This window comes from Pelodiscus sinensis, chromosome 1 (assembly GCF_052426305.1).
Source record: "Pelodiscus sinensis isolate ZL-2025 chromosome 1, ASM5242630v1, whole genome shotgun sequence".
Classification (NCBI taxonomy): domain Eukaryota; kingdom Metazoa; phylum Chordata; order Testudines; family Trionychidae; genus Pelodiscus; species Pelodiscus sinensis.
Window position 1 is genome coordinate 108,727,956 of NC_143052.1, and position 20,624 is coordinate 108,748,579.

The 20,624-nt window shown below is 42.1% G+C and overlaps 1 protein-coding gene across 6 annotated transcripts in view; it reads left to right on the forward strand.

Moving 5' to 3' along the window:
* TMTC1 (transmembrane O-mannosyltransferase targeting cadherins 1) overlaps positions 1 to 20,624 on the forward strand; it is a 227,093-nt gene that overhangs the window by 143,708 nt on the left and 62,761 nt on the right. For 5 of the 6 annotated variants that reach the window (XM_075940711.2, XM_075940703.2, XM_075940707.2 and 2 more), the window contains 2 exons: positions 10,999 to 11,166; positions 18,505 to 18,618. In XM_075940711.2, coding sequence (XP_075796826.2) covers positions 10,999 to 11,166; positions 18,505 to 18,618 — 282 coding nt within the window. The remainder of the gene's footprint in view (positions 1 to 10,998; positions 11,167 to 18,504; positions 18,619 to 20,624) is intronic. The other variant, XM_075940705.2, reaches the window with a different exon arrangement.

Here is a 20,624-nt window from a genome sequence, read left to right on the forward strand (position 1 = left end):
TGATTTTAAAGGTCCCCTCCCGCACAGTAGCGGTGCCTGTGAGCAGAGTTTTAAATCATTTTGGCTCGTTTTGGAACATAGTGACAGCAAGGGCTCTAGAACGAGGAGAGGAGTTTGTCTACATTGTATTTGAAATAGCAAAGAGGTTGTTTTCAAGGGCAAGAGTTGGTGGCTCAAATGTAGGTTGGATATCCATGCTCAAGTCTGTTAGGCTCTGATCCAGAAAAGCACAATCAGACTTTCACTGGTCTCCTTGATTTCAGTGGCACTGCTCGATGGATACCTTTGCATTGCAAAGACAAAGCAGCAGCACTGAGTCTCAGAGCCAGGCTTAGTTGACTCAGGTTTGCAGGGTGCAGTCTAAAATTAGCAGTGCTCCGTGACCCTCCTTCCTTGTTGGATTTGAGAGCTCAGATTCCAGTCAGAGGAGGAACAGTTTCACCATTGTTTTAGCTCTGCAGCCTGAGTTCTATGATTTTTGTGCCACCATTTTCTTGTTTGCAGTGTAAGTATAATCAAAAGCTTTCAGTGAAGCACACCTTAAAGTGCTTTATTGGATTTGGAGCCTTATTCATTAGGCTGGGCAGGCAGTGTGACTGCTAAGGGTTTGAGGAGGCTCTCTTTTCGGAGGACTGATATGTGCACCCTGTGTATTTGAAACATAATCCATTCTTACAGCACTTTGGTGCATGTTACAGATGCTTAATAAAAAAAATCCAATAAAACTTTAATAATCTCAAATAATTAGGAAATCTGAACACATATGTTGCCTAGCAATGAATGTGCTGCTGAGACTTTGAAAGTTATAATAAGTTTTAAAAAGCAGAGAATGCTCTATCCTTTCACAATACTATTCTCACTATTCTCTGGAGGGGCGCAAAATAAAAATGTGTAGTTAATTGATGTGATGTGGGAAGCAGTTAAACATAATTTGGAGTAGTTTCAAAGCAAAGTTTAATAGAACAGAAGGGAATCGTCTTAAGTAAGTGCTGCAAATCAACAAGGTTAGTAGCCAGAGAAATCCTCCTGGGTCAAATGTCAAAGTTAACTGCAGTTTCCATTCTCAGTATGTTTTTAAGATAATCCTTTTGTTCTGTGTATAGAGGGTCTATTGATCCAGTAACCCTCGTGTGTCCTGATATACTGTTTTCAGATGGATCTTTTCCTGAGGGTCAAAAGTCCTATCTCAGTTCTACTGATTTATATCAGGAGTAAAGATTTAAATGCTCAACATTCTTCCTTTTTTGTGGGGAAGGAGGAAGGGTGTCACTTTCAGATAGTTTCCTCCACTCAGTTTACAACCTGGATCAAAACATATCAGTACTTCTCCAAGATGGTCCAGGAAGGACACTGCAATGCAGCAAAAGTTATCTGCTTGCTGCTAAAGGTTGGGACTTGCTTACTACCCTCAACCCCAAGTGTTTTCTTTTGTGTCCCAAACAGTTTTAATGTTAATGGAATCTCATTTGACAAGTCTGCAGAGACTAATTAGAAGTATATTAAAATTTATTATTTATGAAATACCTCGCTCTTGCATAGTGCTTTAAATTAGTAGATCTGTGAGCTTTACAAATGAGATAACTTTTACAGGGCACTCATAAACATACAGCTTTCTATAATAGAATGTAATGGCAGTCCCCTGTTGAGGTGAGGCAGTACCTACTCTGTGTCAAAAGAAGCAACTTATTCAAGAAACCAATGCAGTGAAACCACTCCCAGTGTTTGTTGCAAGCTGGTGCAGTGTGATATCACTGATGGAGGGAAAACGTTTTAAATGTTTTCAGTAGTTGCTCTGGCTTCTGAAGTGATACACAGTGTTAAAGAAAAAGACTATCAGTTATTAGATGTAATTACTGAACACTGAATAGATAATGCTGCAAATGTTACATATCTGCATTCTTATTTAAACCCTGCAATTTTTCTGTTACACCCTGGGAAATGTGGCCTTTATATCATCTCATTTCTCTTCTGTGTATGGCTCACTGCAGTGCACTTGCTTACAAGGGAATTGGTGTTAACGAATTGCAGAAATTAGAGAAGAAAATCATTCGTCTCACAGCCTTCTCTGAGTTAATGCTGCCAAAATACACATGTAAATGGTGTACAAAGATTGCCTACTAAGCATAGCCTTGACTTTGTTACAGTTCTGATGTTCCTAAGATATCATTTTTGTACATCAAAAGACCACAATGGCCCGAGTCATGTAACTGTCAACATGTTGACACATGCCAAAAGAGGAAGCTCGTATGTATCCCTCCTCCCCACCCGGCCCCCCAAGGCTGAGGAATTTGTATAGCTCTGGTTCTCACATAATGAATGTATTCATGTTGAACCTGTGGAAAAGGCTATTAAATATCAAATGGTGCTTCACATTTGAATCTGTGTGCAGGCTTGTGGTGGGGCTCGCACAGTTGGAAATGGTCATCACTTCATTACTGAAGCAGGCTGTAATCTTATTCAAAGAGAAAGCAAAATCTCTTTTGTTTTGTTTTATCTTTTAAATAGTCTGATGAAGTTAGGGGTAGGTCTGAGAAGGGAAATTAACTTCAGAATAAGAACAGCTGGTGCTTTTCTGTTAAATAACTGTTTTGGGAAACCTCCATTTCATCAAAATGATTATGGTCAACATAAAGATCCATTAGGATAACGACAAGAGCTGGGAAAAACAAATGGTGACAGGAGGTGGAGGAGCTTACCTCTGTGTGTGTAAATGGCAAGGGGTGTGTGTGCGTTTCTTTGATAAGTAGAAATAATCAAATATTCCACCAAAAAGTTTTTTGGATGGAAAATGGCTTTTTGATAGGACAGATTTTTGAGAAACGTCTATTTTTTCCTCAAAACATTTTGTAAGGAAGACAAAATATTCCCAATCAGCTGTAATGTTAAAAGTGGCAAAAATGATCCCCTTTGCCAGTGTGGGGAGAACACAGTGAATCACTTAGGCCAAATCTGTACCCAAGGAGAAGGTCAAATCAAGACCCGCTAAATAGAACTCCAGAGGATCTATCACAACAGCATTGATCTTCTGCTTAGTGAAGACATGCCCTAACTTATCCTCTCACTGTTCCCTCACCATCACAACACCTATCCCCATTCTAGAATGAGGGCAGAACTCCTCCACTGTGCTTAAGGCACAGCTGTGAGTTATATCCGTATCATGTGCTGACTTGCACAGAAGGGGTGAAATTTTCTAAACGTTAACTATGAAGTGTGTCACCTGAATTAGGAGCCTGATGTTTTTTCTCAGCGCCAGTTGACGATACTGTGGAACCTAATCAGGGACCTAATTTTGGATTTAATGGCAAAATTTTCAAAAGCGCTTAAGTGAAACAGGAGCCTAAGTCTCATGGGCCTTCTGTGTACACTTAAGTATGAATAATGATAGAAATGTAGCCGTGTTAGTCTGGTGTAGCTGAAACAAAATACAGGACTATGTAGCACTTTAAAGACTAACAAGATGGTTTATTAGGTGATGAGCTTTCGTGGGCCAGACCCACTTCCTCAGATCAAATAGTGGAAGAAAATTGGCACAACCATATGGTTCCTATTTGATCTGAGGAAGTGGGTCTGGCCCACGAAAGCTCATCACCTAATAAACCATCTTATTAGTCTTTAAAATGCTACATAGTCCTGTTTTTTACTTAAGTATGAAATATTTTTCCAGAGTTTGGGTCCGGGTGAGGGTAGGAGCTCATGGTGGTGCTACCCTTGTAATAAAATACAGAGTCCCTTGATAAATTCTATTCATAAAGAATCTTAAAGTGCTTCACTTGTAATCTGTTTAGTAATCCATGGCCGCTGGGACAGTTTCTAACATTCAAAAACTCTGAGCAGTGCCATCTCCCATACACTTCCTTCTGTCCTGGACTAACTGGAATACCCACTCTGCTCTCCTCCCCAGGTTCCACTCCCCTGAAGTACAGCACAGGCAATAGTCAGTCTTTGACTAGTGACAGGTGTAAGGTTTGAGCTCGCATGATACCCAGCCAGTGCTCACTTCCATTGCAGCATGCAGTGTTGTTATAGCCATGTTGGTCCTAGGCTTTTCGAGACACAAAGTGGGTGAGGTAATCTCTTTTAGGTGACCTGAAGAGGAGCTCTCTATCAACTTGAAATCTTGGCTCTTTCACCAACAGAAGTTGGTCCAATGGAAGATATTAACCCCTCTCGCCTTGTCTCTGTTTCCATTACAATAGCCAGGTGGGGTCCTCATTGTACTAGCACTGTACAAACATATTAAAGTAAACCTCAGCATCAGGAGCTTTCAGTTTAATTGTGAGAAATTAGTTGTGCTTGTTAGAAATGTCGCGGCAAGGGGAGGGGAGGTGGGTGAATGGCAGTGCAAGCCGGGCTTTGATAGGATAGCTGTGTGCAGTTTGTAGAAGCTGGTTTGTTTGTGTTTGTAATGGAGACAAAGAACCACATCACTAATAGCTGTCTTAGCTCCCCATCTGCTTTCTGATTAACTTCTGACATAGGGGAAATGAATCTTAAGGAGGGATGTAAAAAAGGCTAAAGGGAGTGGGTTTAGGGAGTAAGTGGGAAGGAATGTTCCACAAATAAAGGGTGACACAGGAAAAAAACATAAAAATGGTTTTTGGCAAGAATGGATTTGTGAGCGCTCAAAGGCATTTCATGCTCATTGCTTTGTAAAGGAGTCGGGAGTTAGAAACTTTCACTATAAACCCCTGAAATAAGCAATACTAAGTATGAAATAACCATTAAGAAAAGCTGTGGGATGAGATGTAACTGTAGCAGACAGCTCCAATGAAAAGTTTGTAACAAGGTAATGGGAGCTTATCTTCCTCCAGCCTTTATTTTTGTTGGCGGTAAATGGTGAGCAGAGACAGAACATTGTTGTCTGTAGGTTTATGTAAAACTCATGATTTTTTTAAATATAAAAGCCATTAACAAATGCTGTGTTTCAAATTTGTTTTTATAGATTTCATAATACAGGTACATCAATTACAGTGTAGTTATAGAACTGTCCTAGTTTTTTTTACAGTTGCCACTACTTTGTTATCCTTAAAATCTGTATTGATTAATATCACCCCTTTTAGTCTTGCCCATAATATATGTGTTATTTTGTAGAATCCTGGTACACAGACACATTGTCATTATAATGTAATTACTATGAAGTTTTACTTTGTGATAATGTATTTGTTATAAAAAGCTACAAGTAGAAGTTAAATTATATGGGTGCACTTGATTTATAGTGTAGCTCTGAATTACATTTCCACTGCATTCTCACGGAGTTACAAGGAATTTTCAAGTAGATAATTCAAAGTCCTGATGAAAGTTCAGTATCTGTCTCTGGAACTCTCTATGTAGTTATTAGGGCACTGAACTGGGACTCAGGAGACTTGGTTTCTAGTCCCAGCTCTGCCACTGGTCTGTGAGATGACCTTGGGCAAGTCATTTCCCTTCCCACTATATCAGTCTTCCCCATTGGTAAAATTAGAAAAATCAAGATACTGACATCCCTTGTAGTGCAGTTTGAGACCTGCGAATGAACATCACAGTGTAAGAACTGCTAGATGGTGGTATAATTTAAATATCCTTGTATTTCCCATAGATGTGTATCGTGTTTGAAATGAACCCTTATTTCTGTGTAATAACAAATTTATACATGTAACCACCATGAAGCTTATTCAAAAATATAATAAAAAACCGCTCCCTAGCAGCTGTATAAACTGTGATACAATGGTATCTGTATCCGACACAAGCATATTGAATGCTGGTGTGAACAAGAGTTCAAAAAAAATTCCCACCAGCTGGGAACCGGGCCCTTCTTGCTTCTCCCTCTGGTAATGTGAGCTGTTGGAACTGTCTGAATAAAGTTTTCACTTTTTGGTCTTTGGGCATATACAGTTGGCTTTTTGAAGAGGGTGTATGCCTAAAACTGCAAAGAGTCTTCCTTTTGATACTGCTTTGTGATAAAGAAATTCAGCTGAATAGTGTTCACATTAAAGAAGTACAGTAATTCTCAGGGCAAGATTAAACTGCTAAAAGAAAATATATCAATCAGAGTAGAAACTGTCTGCAGATTTTTGAGAAGTTTCTTGTTGGCCTGAATATTGAGATGACATTTTTAGAGACTTTACAATGGAGTTCAGTAACCATATGGACTCGATATTTTGGCTCAATAGAAGCACTAGGTATCCAGTTTGTTTCTGCAAATGTCTTTTTGCAATTAATGAAGACAGAAATAAGGTCATTTCAATAAATGTAGTGCAAAAGTTTAAGAAAAATGCATCTAATAAGAAAAGCTACAGTAATGTACTACAACAAATTAGAAGCATAAATTAAGCATTCAGATTCACTACAGAAAAGGGCATGTATTAGAAAAAGATTGTTACCAGGATATACAGGCAGTCCCCGGGTTACGTACAAGATAGAGACTGTAGGTTTGTTCTTAAGTTGAATCTGTATGTAAGTTGGAACTGGCGTCCAGATTCAGCCGCTGCTGAAACTAATCAGTTTCAACAGCGGCTGAATCTGGATGCCAGTTCTGACTTACATACAGATTCAACTTAAGAACCCCAGGCATCCCCAAGTCAGCCCGGGGCAGGGGCTTCCTGTAGTCAGCCGCTGGTCAGTTTCAGCTGCGGCTGACTTGGGGACGCCTGGGGCAAAGCAGCTGGGGTGCTGCTGGGTTGGTCCAGTAGCACCGCCGCTCCTCGGTGCTACTGGACCAACCCAGCAGCACCCAAGCTGCTCTGCCCCAGGCGTCCTGATTCAGCCGCTGCTGAAACTGACTAGCAGTGGCTGAATCAGGACGCCTGGGGCAGAGCAGCTGGGGTGCTGCCGGATTGGTCCAGTAGCGCCCAGAGCAGCGCTACGGGACCAACCAGCAGCGCCCCAGCTGCTGTACCACAGGCGTACGGAGCAAAGCCGCAGAGCACGGGGGCAGCGGAACAGCCCAGACGCGCCGTGGCTGTCCTGCTGCCCTCGGGCTCCGCGGCTTTGCTCTGCTTTGCTCCGCCTCTCCCTGGTCTGCAGATCAGGGGGACGGGGAGCAAAGCGGCGGAACACGCGGGCAGCGGACAGCCCAGACGCGTCTGGGCTGTCCGCTGCCCGCGTGCTCCGCCGCTTTGCTCTGCTTTGCTCCCCGTCTCCCTGGTCTGCAGACCAGGGTGACGGGGAGCAAAGCGGCGGAACACGCGGGCTGCGGACAGCCCAGATGCGTCTGGGCTGTCCGCTGCCCGCGTGTTCCGCCGCTTTGCTCCCCGTCCGCCTGGTCTGCAGACCAGGGAGACGGGGAGCAAAGCAGAGCAAAGCCAAGGAGCACGCGGGCAGCGGACAGCCCAGACGCGTCTGGGCTGTCCGCTGCCCGCGTGCTCCGCCGCTTTGCTTCCTCTCCCTGGTCTGCTGAAGACCAGGGAGACGGCCCCGTTCGTAACTGCGGATCCGACATAAGTCGGATCCGCATAACTCGGGGACCACCTGTACTTGAATGCAGATATTGCAGCTGGCAGCTATTTTGTTTCTGCTTTGCAGTGGTTTCAGAGAGCTATTGAAGTGCTTATTTTTTGCACTTTTGGGAAGGTTTTTTCCTTTCCCTCAGTTTTAAAAACATCACGTTGTGAATGTAAGTGCTTAAATATTCTGTTTCCTAAACTGTTTTGCCAGAGTTTCTTTACGTTTTAAAGGAAACGTTTGACATTTAAAATGCGATTTTAGACACCTTCTGTAATTTTATTTTGAAAATGTTTGGTTATAGTTTCTAACAGTCTGATCTTGAAGATTTTATTACTCTCAGCTGTACAGGTTAAATATCATCAGGATATCTGGCTACAATGCATTTGACCATTCTGAGACAGTTAAAATATCTTTGAAGTTAGTTACTTATAGAAGAAACTTTAACCATGTTTACAAACCATGCTAAAGTCTCCATTCTAGAATGTTGTTAAATTTATATCTATTCAATAAGTCTTGACTCATGCAGACCATGTACACACTAACAATGTTAAATAGCAGTTATCTGGCTAATTGTGTAGTCGATACAACTTGTGTCGACTACATGAGTAATAGATAAGGGGGCCTTCTGCAAAGCTGATTACTTGTTTACATCCTTAGTGTACACACTTATTTTTAAGCACACAAGTAATCCCACTGAATCCAAACATCCATTTAAGCACATGTATAAATCTAGTAAAAGCAGAATTCAGCTAGCACAGCCCCCCAGGTATTCAAGTCCCACTACAAGGGAACTAAAGCTATGTCTATACTTTGATCTCTGGTGTGATCTATCTTCAGTGTAGTGGATCTAGTAAGGACCCACAGTTCTGAATGCTGAGGGCGCCCTCGTCGACCCGGTGCTACACAGGGTTGTGTGGAGAAAGGGAAGTTGATGGTAGAGTTTCTCCCATTGACCTCCTGCAATGGGACCCCCACCCCAGAAATTTGGTTTAAGGTACATTGATTCTAGCCACACAATTATTGTAGCTGAAGTTGCATGTCTTAAATCAAATTTCTCCCTGGCTGTGTCTACACTGCACCCCTTTTCCGGAAAAGGGATGCAGATTAGACACTTTGGAATAGCAAAATCCGCAGGGGATTTAAATATCCCCCCGCGGTATTTGCATTAACATGGCTGCCGCTTTTTTCCGGCTTGGGGATAAGCCGGAGAAAAGCGGCAGTCTAGACGTGATTCTCCGGAAAATAAACCCTTTTCCGGAGGATCTTTTATTCCTACTTGAAACATTACACATTCCTCAGAAACCTGCATATTCTATTCTGGTTTATATATTGCTGTTTGCCATTCTAGTTCTTCCACTGGGATTACAAGGGAAGAATTTTCTTTTTCTTGATTTCCCTTACCACAAAGCTGTCTCAAAGGGATGGTCCTCTCCTTTTAGGCATTTTAGACACAATCCAGGTGAGTATGTGAACTTGCTGGTTGTGCTGGCTGGAAAACAAGATGAGGGAGAGCTCTCAGAGCTGTAGTTTTCCTGTGTTTCCAAATAAACATACCTAACTGTGATAGTTGAGAACAAGAATGTGGTAGCTACTGGGAACAGCTTTATTTCTCTTTGTGAATAAACTAACTACTGTTTCAGAATGCTAAACTTTGTTTTCCTTTCTGAGAGGGTACATGGACTTCGACAGAGTATAGGTCTTCATTAATATTTTTTTCATGTGTCTTTTCATGTGCATGTTTTCCTGAAAATTCCATGTAACTACCAGAATTTTAAGAAAGCAATGAAGCTGTTCTGTGACCAGCTCAGAAATAAATATCATAATACTGTCTAATTGCATGCTTAAGTACTTGAATCAGTTTGGTAGTACACAGGAATAAGGGTTCACTTGAAAATATGGAAGCTATTTGACCATTCCATATGCTAATCCATATAAATACAGGAAAGTGAACATGAGAATTCCATGACATAGCAGTGGTCAGGCAATTAAAAGGTACTAACTATAGTATAAACTATGTAATTAAATTTCTGAGTCTCCAATTTTGCAGTAAATATATGAATTAAAAAGTATATCTTCAAAGTTGTTATATCAGTGTTACCATGGAGTTTGTGTACCAGGATTCTTTTAAAAAAGAAATGGTAATTATATGTAGCAGATGAGAACAGTACTGTAGATACAGCGCAACCATATTGTAGTTAATATATGTGTATGATGAAGTGTATCTCACATCTCTACTTTTGCAATTAGCACTTTTTTAGCAAATCTGAACATTATGGACCCAATTTGTGTTATGGTAGCATGACGAGGCTGCAGTCAATATTGGGGACCTATTGTACTAGCGACTATACAAACACACAGTAAAGACTGTCCTTGCCTCCAGATTCTGCCACTCTTTGGCTCAATACTATCTTACTCTAATGCTTACAGAGTAAAATAGTACTTAAGGCCTTGTCTACACTACCACGCTCAGTTGACCTAAGTTACACTACTCCAGCTACCTGAATAATACTGCTGGGCTACGTCTAGACTACATGGCTCTGTCGACGAAGCCATGTAAAATAGTTTATTCGGCTTAGTCAAAGAAGCGGGGATTTAAATAATCCCCACTTCATTAAAATAAAAATGGCCACCGCGCTGTGTTGACGATGAGCTGATCTGGCACAGCATGGCAGTCTAGACGTGGCGCAGTCGACAAGGGAAGCCTTTGTTGACCACTCCGGTAAACCTCGTTCACGGAGGTTTACCGGAGCGGTTGACAAAAGGCTTCCCTTGTCGACAGCACCATGTCTAGATTGCTGCGCTGTGCTGGATCAGTTGATCATCGGCACAGCGCAGCGGCCATTTTTATTTTAATTAAGTGGGGATTATTTAAATCCCCGCTTCTTTGACTATGCCAAATAAACTATTTTACATGGCTCCGTCAATGGAGCCATGTAGTCTAGACATAGCCCTGGAGTTGACATAGTTTATGTTGACTTACTGTGATGTCTACATTGCGTTGAGTTGATTGGGAGATGCTCTTCTGTCAATTTACATTAATCTTATCATTGCAGTGGAGTACTGGAGTTGACCGGAGAACTCTCTGCAGTTGATTTAGCGGGTTTTCGCTAGACGTGCTAAATTGACTTCTGCTACAGCAGCATCGATTCCCAGTACTTGTAGACATGGCCAGTGAGAGAAAAGGTGGCAAAATGGGTTTTATATATGTGTTCTCAATTTTAATCATCTGGTATCATTAATGTATCTGGTAACATAATTAATCATTCTTACAGTGTAAACCTGCCTTTCACAAATAGTGCCATGTGCACACAAGTACTGTTAAACTATGTGGTACTATTTTTACTGTTATATTTATAGTAATATTTATAGTAGATGGGGGTATAATTTAAAGCTTTTCAATTCACAGAAGCTGTAAACTGATTTTGGGGTGGGAGGGAGAGTTTGAATTTTTCCCTGAAAAATGAAGTTAGCTTAAAAACCTAGTATTGTGCAACAGAGGAAAATGCTGGCATAATCTTGTACATGAAGTATGATACTGGAAATAGCAACTTTTCCCCCTCCTGTTTGTTTTTCCAGTATGGGGTACTGTATCCTTTTTGTCCATGGTTTGAAAAAGCTCTGTGCCTGGTTAAATAGATGGGGAACTACAGTCCTGACCCTCTCTGCTTTGCTGCTGCTGTTGCTGTTCTCTTGGAAGACTGTGAGACAGAATGAAATCTGGTTGTCAAGAGAATCCCTCTTCAGGTATGATCAGAAACAGGAAAAATATTTGCTATATCTCTAAATTTATTTTTAAAGAAATAAATGCATCGCTTGTTGTTCTTGCATGGAACAAATCATTTTTATTGAGTAAAAGAAATAATTCTACTATTGTGTTGTGGCTTACTATTTTTATAGAGTGCTAAAAAAGTATGCTTTTTATAAAGAGGAGGAGGACCTGGTTCCTGCCATGAGGATATGGTATAATGTATCAATTTATACTTTTTAACTATCCTGGTATATGTGTAAAAGAGACAGATGGAGAGAAGAATTTTACATAAAACTAACATAAAGAACAATACTTTAATGAAATTATTACTTGTAACACTAATCCCAATTTACTTGGATCTGTCCCATGGTGAGCATGAGCTGGCAGCCAGGAGCCTTGGCACCTTCATCCAGTTATAGTGAAAGCGCCTGTGGTCCCAAGCCTTAGTTGCCCTGCCCCCTGGGGCCGTAGTGTGAGGGCTGGTATCCCTAGGCCTTGATGTGCCCCTCCCCCTAGGCTCTAGCTTCTTGTGGTGTATGGCTCTGATTGATTGTTGTTGTTTTTTTTCTCACTGGTGTCTGGTCCCTAACTGAAAAAAGGTTCCCCGTAGCTGGTCTGAGTCTCAACAGCCAGTGCAGGACTCCTTTTGCTCTCTCCAGTTTCTGGCAGCATCACCATGTCTAGCCTTGTGCCAGTCAGCCTCACCATGCACACTCCTATAGCTCCAGCAAGAGACTATCAATGCTCTGGCCCAGCAACTCATCTGACACTGATCTGCTGGGCCCTGACTGGCTGCTACCCACACCGTCATTCTAAGGAGCATGGAAGACCTCTTTCCACCCCTTTCTAGAGCAGGGTGTGGCAGGACTACAAGGTCTCCAGTAGGGGGCCTCAGGACCTAATCCATCCCATCACAATCACCAACAAAAAAAGTCAAATCAGGTTTTATGGGCAAGTCTAAACCTCCCTTGTAGCACTATGACCCAAACTGGATTATGCTAAAGCAGGGGATTTTAACAAGGTCTGGGGCTATGTCTACACTTGCGGCTTCTTGCGCAAGTAATATGCAAATGAGGTTAAGTGTGGAATATTGCCGAGCCTCATTTGCATACCTAATGAACCACCATTTTTTCAGAAGAGGCTCTTGCGCAAGAAGGAGCATCTACACTGCTCCTTCTTGCGCAAGAAATACCCTCGTGCGCAATGCCGTTACACCTATTACTTTTCAGGAAGAACGGCATTGCACAAGAGGGTTTTTCTTGTGCAAGAAGGGGCAGTGTAGACACTCCTTCTTGCGCAAGAGTCTCTTCTGAAAAAAAATGGTGGCTCATTATGTATGCAAATGAGGCTCGGAGATATTCCACGCTTAGCCTTATTTGCATATTACTTGCGCAAGAAGCCGCGAGTGTAGACATAGCCTGGGAGTAGTGTGCCCTGAGTCTTCTTTCAGTTATGAGGTCACAGTCTGAAAGATATTGAGAACCAGTGTACTACTGTGAGAACAAAGAAGTGAAACTGCCTAGAAACAGAAGTAACATGAACTCTCCAAACTGAGTGAAATGTAAACAATAGGAATAGTGAGATGGAAATGCAATCTTTAGCATCCTTTACGGGTTAAAGTAAGTGACATTTCCATTATTACACAGGTAAAGAAATCTGTCATTGAGGGATTGTGTGTGTGTGTTTCTAAAATAAAGTAAATGAAACACTGCTGAGAAAACCGAAAGATTCTGTAAAGGATAACAGGAAGAAAATGACTTCAGTGTTCTCTCGCCTAATATCTGAAATTTTGTGCAAACACTGATACCAACACTGTCTGCATATGAATAAGCTTTGATTTGCACAATATGACTATTTTAAAGTAAGTTTTAGTTTAAAAACCCAACAAAATCTTTGAATCAGTGTCTTTGTTAAAAATCCTGTTATCTTCTACAGGTATGGTTCATAATATGGTAGTAACACTATTAGAAAAATACAGAATATATTTTAGTAACATTTTAATAATGGTAAAAACTAAATGCCATAAAGTGTCAAATATTTCAGTGTTCTACTTGTCTATTGTTTGCCAATCTGTTTCCTTTACAACCTCATTTATATATTTTTCATTGAAGCATACCACTTAGAATTCAGTTTTTTTGGCAAACTTATTAAATTTACTTCTTGATGCTTTTTTTTAAAGCAATTATCTAGTTGTGAAGTCATAGTGGTAATGCAGGTGATTTGTAATTTAATTGTTTAAATTGATTTTCTAAGCTTTTCACTCTTATTATAAAGGAGGATGACCTTACTGCTAAACCTTTTTATATATTCCTTTAAATCAGTCCCATGCTATAGATGCAAATGTAACTGTGTTAGATGTTTTTAAAAGATTTGAAATAGGTTTTGCTTCAATATAACACGATTCACTGCCTATCTCCTAAAACATGTTTACATCCTAAACAATAGAAACCATGGCAATCAGATCCTGGGCTCAGTTACCAACTCATTTTAAGCACTGGTTTTCAGTCCAAACCTTCGAAGGTTACTGCCAACAATTCAAAAGAAAACTCTTGCCTTGCAGTTTGGAAGATTTCCTTCATTATGAAGGGGGAAGAGTCTGTAATTACATTTTTGGTGTTCATAAAATCCCCTGGTAGCAATTTCACATTAGATGGATTCAGGAGATATTGACTGAGTAGACAGGTCCCTCTCCCTTTTGGAGGAACAAAGAACTCATGGACCATTTCATATGCAGAATTAATGGGCTGAATTCATTGCTAGTTTAGCAGGACTGAGCTCATTGGGGTTACATTAGCATCTATTCCTGCCTATCTTCCAGTTTGTAATACTTGGTCATATAACCATGCAACTGTCCTATCATTGTGGTCTCAGCACCCCAATGACTTCTGTTTTATATAATCACTCTTCAAAACTACATTGTTCCAGTTTGCTGAGTATACTATGGTGCATGTGCACTTGGCATCTTTGAGTGGAAATGTCGAAGCATGTGCTTACTTTTCTTTCATTGGTGATTGTGAATATGACCATATGTGCAGAGATGGCTGGGCTGGGAGAGACACTTCCAACCTTGATTTGTTTGCCAAAGTAGATGTATCCATTGGCAGGATTTGGAAGAGGCTAAGAAAACCACAAGAACTTAGGAAAAGGGGATCTTTGCTTCCTCCCACTATCTTCTCAAAGAAAATGCTGTTTTAGTAGTCTGAGAAAGTGGAAGATCAGGTCTCCTGCCTCCTAAATTCTTGCAATTTATGCTGCCTCTTTTCCTTGCTTTCAGTGGCCGAGAGAGCAGATTTAGTGCCTCTTCCTCCCTGTTGAATCTGCTGGCCAGTATAAGCAAGTCCTGATACAAGTAGGTTTGAGACAACAAAGGCTTCCTGCTTGCTGCCTGCCTCCATCATCTCCCGTTATGCTGTGGGTGGCCACCTTATGTATGTGGAGGCAATTCTGGGACTGGAGCTGTTTGATAGCTGCTCCCTGGTGCTAGGATGCTGGAGAGATATCTTTATGCTGAGGTCTGGTGAGCAGAAGTAAGCATTAGCATTAATGAGGACTGGGATTCCCTGGGATAAGAGTTCAAATGGGACTTTTCAGGATCAGAAGCTGGGAGGGGGGTGAGAAAGGTGCATTGAGCAGGAAAATTCTATGTTAGGAGAAAGGGGGAAAGGACTCCTGGCTCTGAGTGAAGGGGATACTGTAAATAAAGGAAGGAGGGAAATGAAGGATGAATTTGGGGAGAACATCAATAAACTGAAAGGGACAACGCAGTGGGAGGAAGCGGGGGAACAACAGGGAAAAATAAAAAGAGGAACAAGGAGATGAGGAGACTAGCACAATATAAACTTATACATGGGGAAAATGATAAAAACCAACTGATTTGGTAGATGGTACTTTGATTTCAAGACATCTGTCTCTGTCCATGCACACTGGGGAGGGGCCTTTAATGTATTTCCTGTTTTCTCCATTTTCCTTTCTGTTTTCAACTTCAGCTTTTAAGTAATTGTTGCTTCTTGCCATCTCATTTTGTCTGTCGCAACTACTTTTCATTCCACTCTCTGAGCCTTGAATGGATTGTGGTTCTTGGATGGTTTTGGCAAGTGGGTGAGACCTGCCTGATTACATACTTATTTCTGTAACTTGTCTGTGCTCAGTGTTTTGTGGTATCTGCTGCCCTGCAAACATGTGCCCCTCCCTTTTCAAAGCTCTGGGAAGTATCTGACAGCTGAGTGAGCTGCTCCATTTGGGGGAGAAAACCAAAGAGTAAATCATTGGAATGCTCCTTCCTGTTCTACCCTGCTAGGAACACAGCAGGGAGGGCAGACTACTGCTGCAGGGGGAGGGTTGGAGAGACTGCTGTGCTGCTTTGACATCCCTCAGCAGGGATAGCTCACAAAGCTATGAGGGAATCCCAAGCAGCACAGGGATCAGATCTGCCTTCCCACCACACTGCACTGTGGGATGTTTACCCACATTGCTTTGCTCTGTCTGTCGTCCTGATGCTAACAATATAGCCATGAAATGTCAACAATAGGAGGCAGAAAAACTGGCTTGACGGTTTTTCACTGTTGGTGACATTTTCATGTTAACAGCACTGTTGTTGCCAAACCTTCCCAGTGTAGATGTAGCCTCAACATTGGCCAAGTAGGATGTGGCTAACGATGACATTTGAAGTTGGGAATTCTAATAGTAGCTAACAGTGTGTTGTATCTCACCGGGACTACTTGATGCTGTTCATTTTTATGTGCGAGAGAAAATATGTGCAAATGGCTTGCCTGCTTTTATCTTTCATTTATGACAGATAAAGATGCCAAAGTAGTCAGAAGAGAAGAAAATCCTCCTGAAAAGTGACTTTTATACTCAGTGGATCTGTTTGTTTGGGTTTTTTTCCCCTGGAGTTGGCATAATTACAATAAATTCTTTAAAGGAAAAAAAGTGTTTGGAAATGCATAATGGAAAAATATGTTCTCGAGGTTGGGAGTGGGGCTTGGTGGGAAACAGAAATGGAAAAACACTGTGTGCTGCTTTGTTATTTATACTCCACCCTTTCTCACTTGGCTTTGGTTATGAACACGATTGTTTCCTCTTTCAGACAGAGAACAAAGTATCCTGTTCTAATCAAGCACAATGGTTCAGAAGTGTTATTTATTTACATAGGCGCATGTCCTACAAATATCTGATACAGTGGCTGTTCTTGAGGCATTCAGTGAAACTCCTCGTACTCTGTCAAGCATTTGCAGGATCAGCACATCAGTTTATATAAAAGAACAAATAGGTCAATGAGAATTATTGGCTGAGCAAAGAGGAATAAACAAAAAACCAGCAGCAATACAAATATTATCCTTCTTTCTTATTCCATACACACACCACAGGCAGAGAGAGAATGTTCATGTAGGGAGGTCTTAATAAATGAACCGTAGTGATTGATTAATTATACTTAAAGGGCAACTGTCAAAAGAAAAATACTATTAAAAAAAATGCCTGTGTCACGAATAAGACGGTAGTTCGTTAGAATTAAACATGTAATTCTCACCACTTACTCATTTTGCTGTGTTTGGGCAAGGGTTTTATAATGAGATCAACCACTCTTTAGACTTACAGCTACTGAATAGCTCTGAGACGGTAACAGTTTTGAGTCACTACTTACATTTTCATATAAGGCGTAGTCATTGATGTAATGATTCAATTTCCATATAAGAATTAATATTCTAGTAATGCCTTGAAGGTTGTAAATGACTAGTTAATAGCACCCAAGGCCAATGGAAATTAATGCAGCCATAGCATTCACACATTACTTGCTGCTGGTATATAATATTTTTGTAAAAACTAATATAGAGACTCATTCTCTTAAGAATAGCATCTACAAACTGCTTTAATTCAACAATTAGTCACAGGATGACTTGTGCCATAGTGATAAATAATTTAGAAATAACTTATGATTAGGAAACCATACGTAATTTTTTAACCCCTGTAGGCAAAGCACAGGTCTGTTGTTCGCGTGGATATACCTGTAAAAAGGTTCTTGTTCTCATCGTGCATGCACGTCAATGTGCCTTTCCTTCTCTCACCTCCACAGTGCTAATGCCATTCTGTCCCATCCTCATTCCCACCAAGGCCCAATATGCTTCCCTCCTCTTCTTATCCAAGCCTTCTATGAGACCTCTATATCGGCTCCTCTCCCAGTCCCATCCTGGACTAATCCCATTACCTTTTAAAGTGATGTGGGTCTCAGAAGCAGCTCTCTCTAGTCTCTCAGGTGAGCCAAGACGTGGCTTCCTCTTTGGAACCTAGTAACATCAGCATGCTCTAAGACTGGAAAGGAGGAGCAAGGCAAAGCCTGGTGGAAAGACTGGAAACATGATTTCTGCAGCTGCTTTCTGTAGATCGGACTGGGGTCTGATCTGGTGAATGGGAAGGAGGAAGCAGCAGTGAAACAAGGGTACTTTAACCTTAACCAAACTGTGTGAAAAGAAATTGGGCTGAAGTTTGAGTCAGTTCTTGTTCTTTGTGACATGAACCTATTCACCCATCTCTGCTCCAAATAACCCTCAGAGATCCTCTGGCTGTCTGTCTCTGTTTAGTGTAGCAAGAGAGCATTTAGTTCCTTGTAGGATAAATGCCCTATGATGCACCTTCTTGTGTTATTTCTTAGTGTCCAGCATCATTACAGCATATCTTTTAGAGTCGCACAATGTTGTGCTCTCTTCTGTATATTTAATCGAACAGCTACTGAGTCAGGCATTTTATTGATTTGGAAATGGAGTGAACATTTGTGCATGTGTGGTTTTCTGCATGTGTTCTACATGATAATGCCAGTAGTTCAGTTCCTTTTCAGCCCCAGGTACCTTCTGCTCCTGTGTAACCCACTATGCAGTGTGCATCGGGCATCCCCCTCTAGTGGCTGATTCAGGCAGAATTATTACCCACTGCTAATTCTAGCTAAGGTACTTAGGTTAAGAATTTTAATGGTGACTAGTGACTTGGGTTCCTTGGCCTTTGGGTGCCCAACTTGAGAAGCCTGAAAGGGGACTGATTTTTTAAAAAAGGTGCGAAGTACCTGCCATCTTTAAATCAGACCCAGTAAGAGTCTATAAACTGGGCATCCAAAATTGATGCATTTACTCTGAAAATTTAATGATCTGTTCTTCAACTCTAGGGACAGAGGTCCTTGGTGCTACAAACCCCATGCTTAATCCCTGGTGATAGATTGCAATTAATGTTTTGCATTTATAGAGTGATATCTGTACAAAACTGTGACTGATTTAAAGCTCTCAATCTGTGGGCACCTGTCTGAACATTTAACAGTTAACCTCTTTCCATTTTTTGTTTCCCATTTATAGCTCAGGTGTGCAGACTCTGCCCCATAATGCCAAGGTGCACTACAACTATGCCAATTTTCTGAAAGACCAGGGTCGTAACAGTGGAGCCATCTATCACTACAAAACTGCCCTCAGGTAAGTTCCTTGAAACAACTATTAAGACTGTTTACTTAAACTTTCCTCATCGGGCATATGAAGTGTTGTGTTTTTCTCTTTTCCTAACAATAGGCAGCTCCTTGGTAGCAATTATGGTTTAAGTTGAAAGCTCTTTGGCTCAGTGTTTCTATGTCATTAAATGAGGTAATTTGGCATCTCTCCCATTCTTTGTGTGTCATTCAGAAGTTTCCATAGCTACACATCAAGCAGTGAGGTGTCATTTGTTACACTAAATGTACACTGGTAAATGGGAGGGAGTTGCCATAGCTGTATTTATAGGCTCTCAGGCCATTTATTTTAATACATTATTAATGATGTATGTATGAAACATACCAATTCTGTTACCACCAAGGTAGAGTAATGATAATACTTAACACCTATGCAGAGTTTCACATCTTCAAAGCACTGTACAAATACTGGCATTACTTTATCCTCAGAACAGCCCTGCCTAGTAGGGCTGTGTCCAGACTCAAGGGTTTTTCGAAAAAACTTCACCTGCGTCTAGACTACAGCCGCGTTCTTTCGAAATTAAATTGAAAGAACGCGGCTTTTCTTTCGATGGTGGAAAACCTCATTTCACGAGGAAGAACGCCTTTTTTCGAAAGTGTTCTTTCGAAAAAAGGCGTTCTTGAATGCAAACAGGGCTTTTTTGAAAGAGAGCATCCAGACTGCCTGGGTGCTTTCTTTTGAAAAAGCGGCTTGCCTTTTCGAAAGTACTGCTTGCAGTCTAGACGCTCTTTTTCGAAAGAGGCTTTTTCGAAAGTATCTTTCGAAAAAGCCTCTTTCGAAAGAGGCTTGCAGTCTAGACGTAGCCTAGGTGGGTAAATAGTTTTGTCCCCATTTTACAGAGGAGAATCTAAAACAGCAAGATGAGTTGACTTGCCCAAAATCACAGAGGGTATGTCTACACTGCAAAGTTAATTCGAAATAACAGCCGAGCCGGGACCAGCCGTTATTTCGAATTAACTTCAATAGCGTCTATACATACAAACCGCTATTTCGAATTTAATTTGAAATAGCGGAGCACTTAATTCGAATTTGGTAAACCTCATTCTACAAGGAGTAACGCCAAATTTGAAATAGCTAATTCGAAATAAGTGCTGTGTAAACACTTAATTCGAATTTGCTGGCCTCCGGCCCTTCCCAGTTTCCCCTGGTGGCCACTGTGGGCCAAACAAGGAAAACTCCTCTCCTCTCCCCCAGCCCCGGAGCCCTTAAAGGGGTAGACTCTGGCCAGACGGCACATGCCAGAGCCACGCCTGCCAGCAGTTGCAACCCCTTACCCAGTGGCCACACAATCCCATCCAGTGGCAGCCAGCCATTCCCCACCCAGTCCCCCAGCACCCAGGGGCCAGCCAGGAGCCGTAGATGGCGCACACCTGCCTGGACTGGTGCAGAGATCATGAACCTCATAGAGGTTTTGGAAGAGACCCCCAATGTCCATGATCTCTGCATCAGGAGAAGGAACGCGGCCGTCTATGGCCGCATAGCGGCCACCATGGCCCAGAAAGGCCACAGGTGCACCCAGGAGCAGGTGCACTTGAAAATTAAAGAGTTATGGCAGGGGTTTGCCAGGGCCACCAGGGGCGGCGCTGCAGCAGGGGCTGACACCTGCCTCTATTTCCCTGTCCTCGACCGAATCCTGGGGGGCGGGATGGTCTGTGCCACCCCGAGGCGCAGCGAGCCGGGACCAGAGGGCCCTGACCCAGGTGCGGCAGAGCGGCCAGCATGGAGGGTACCACGCCAGCGGGAACCCTGAGCTGTCCCGGCACCGGAGTCAGCAGGGTCGTCAGGGGAGGCCACACCAGGTAAGTGCCGTCACTGTCCCCTACCCCAGAGGGCGGGAGGGGGAGAGGGGTAAGGGTGACCAGGGACTGCGCGCGTGGGCCATGCCTCCCATAGATCACGCAGCCACCTGTGCACGTGCGGGCACATGCTGTGCCACCCTTGGGGAGTTGGCTCCAGCTGCATGCCGCACAGGGGCC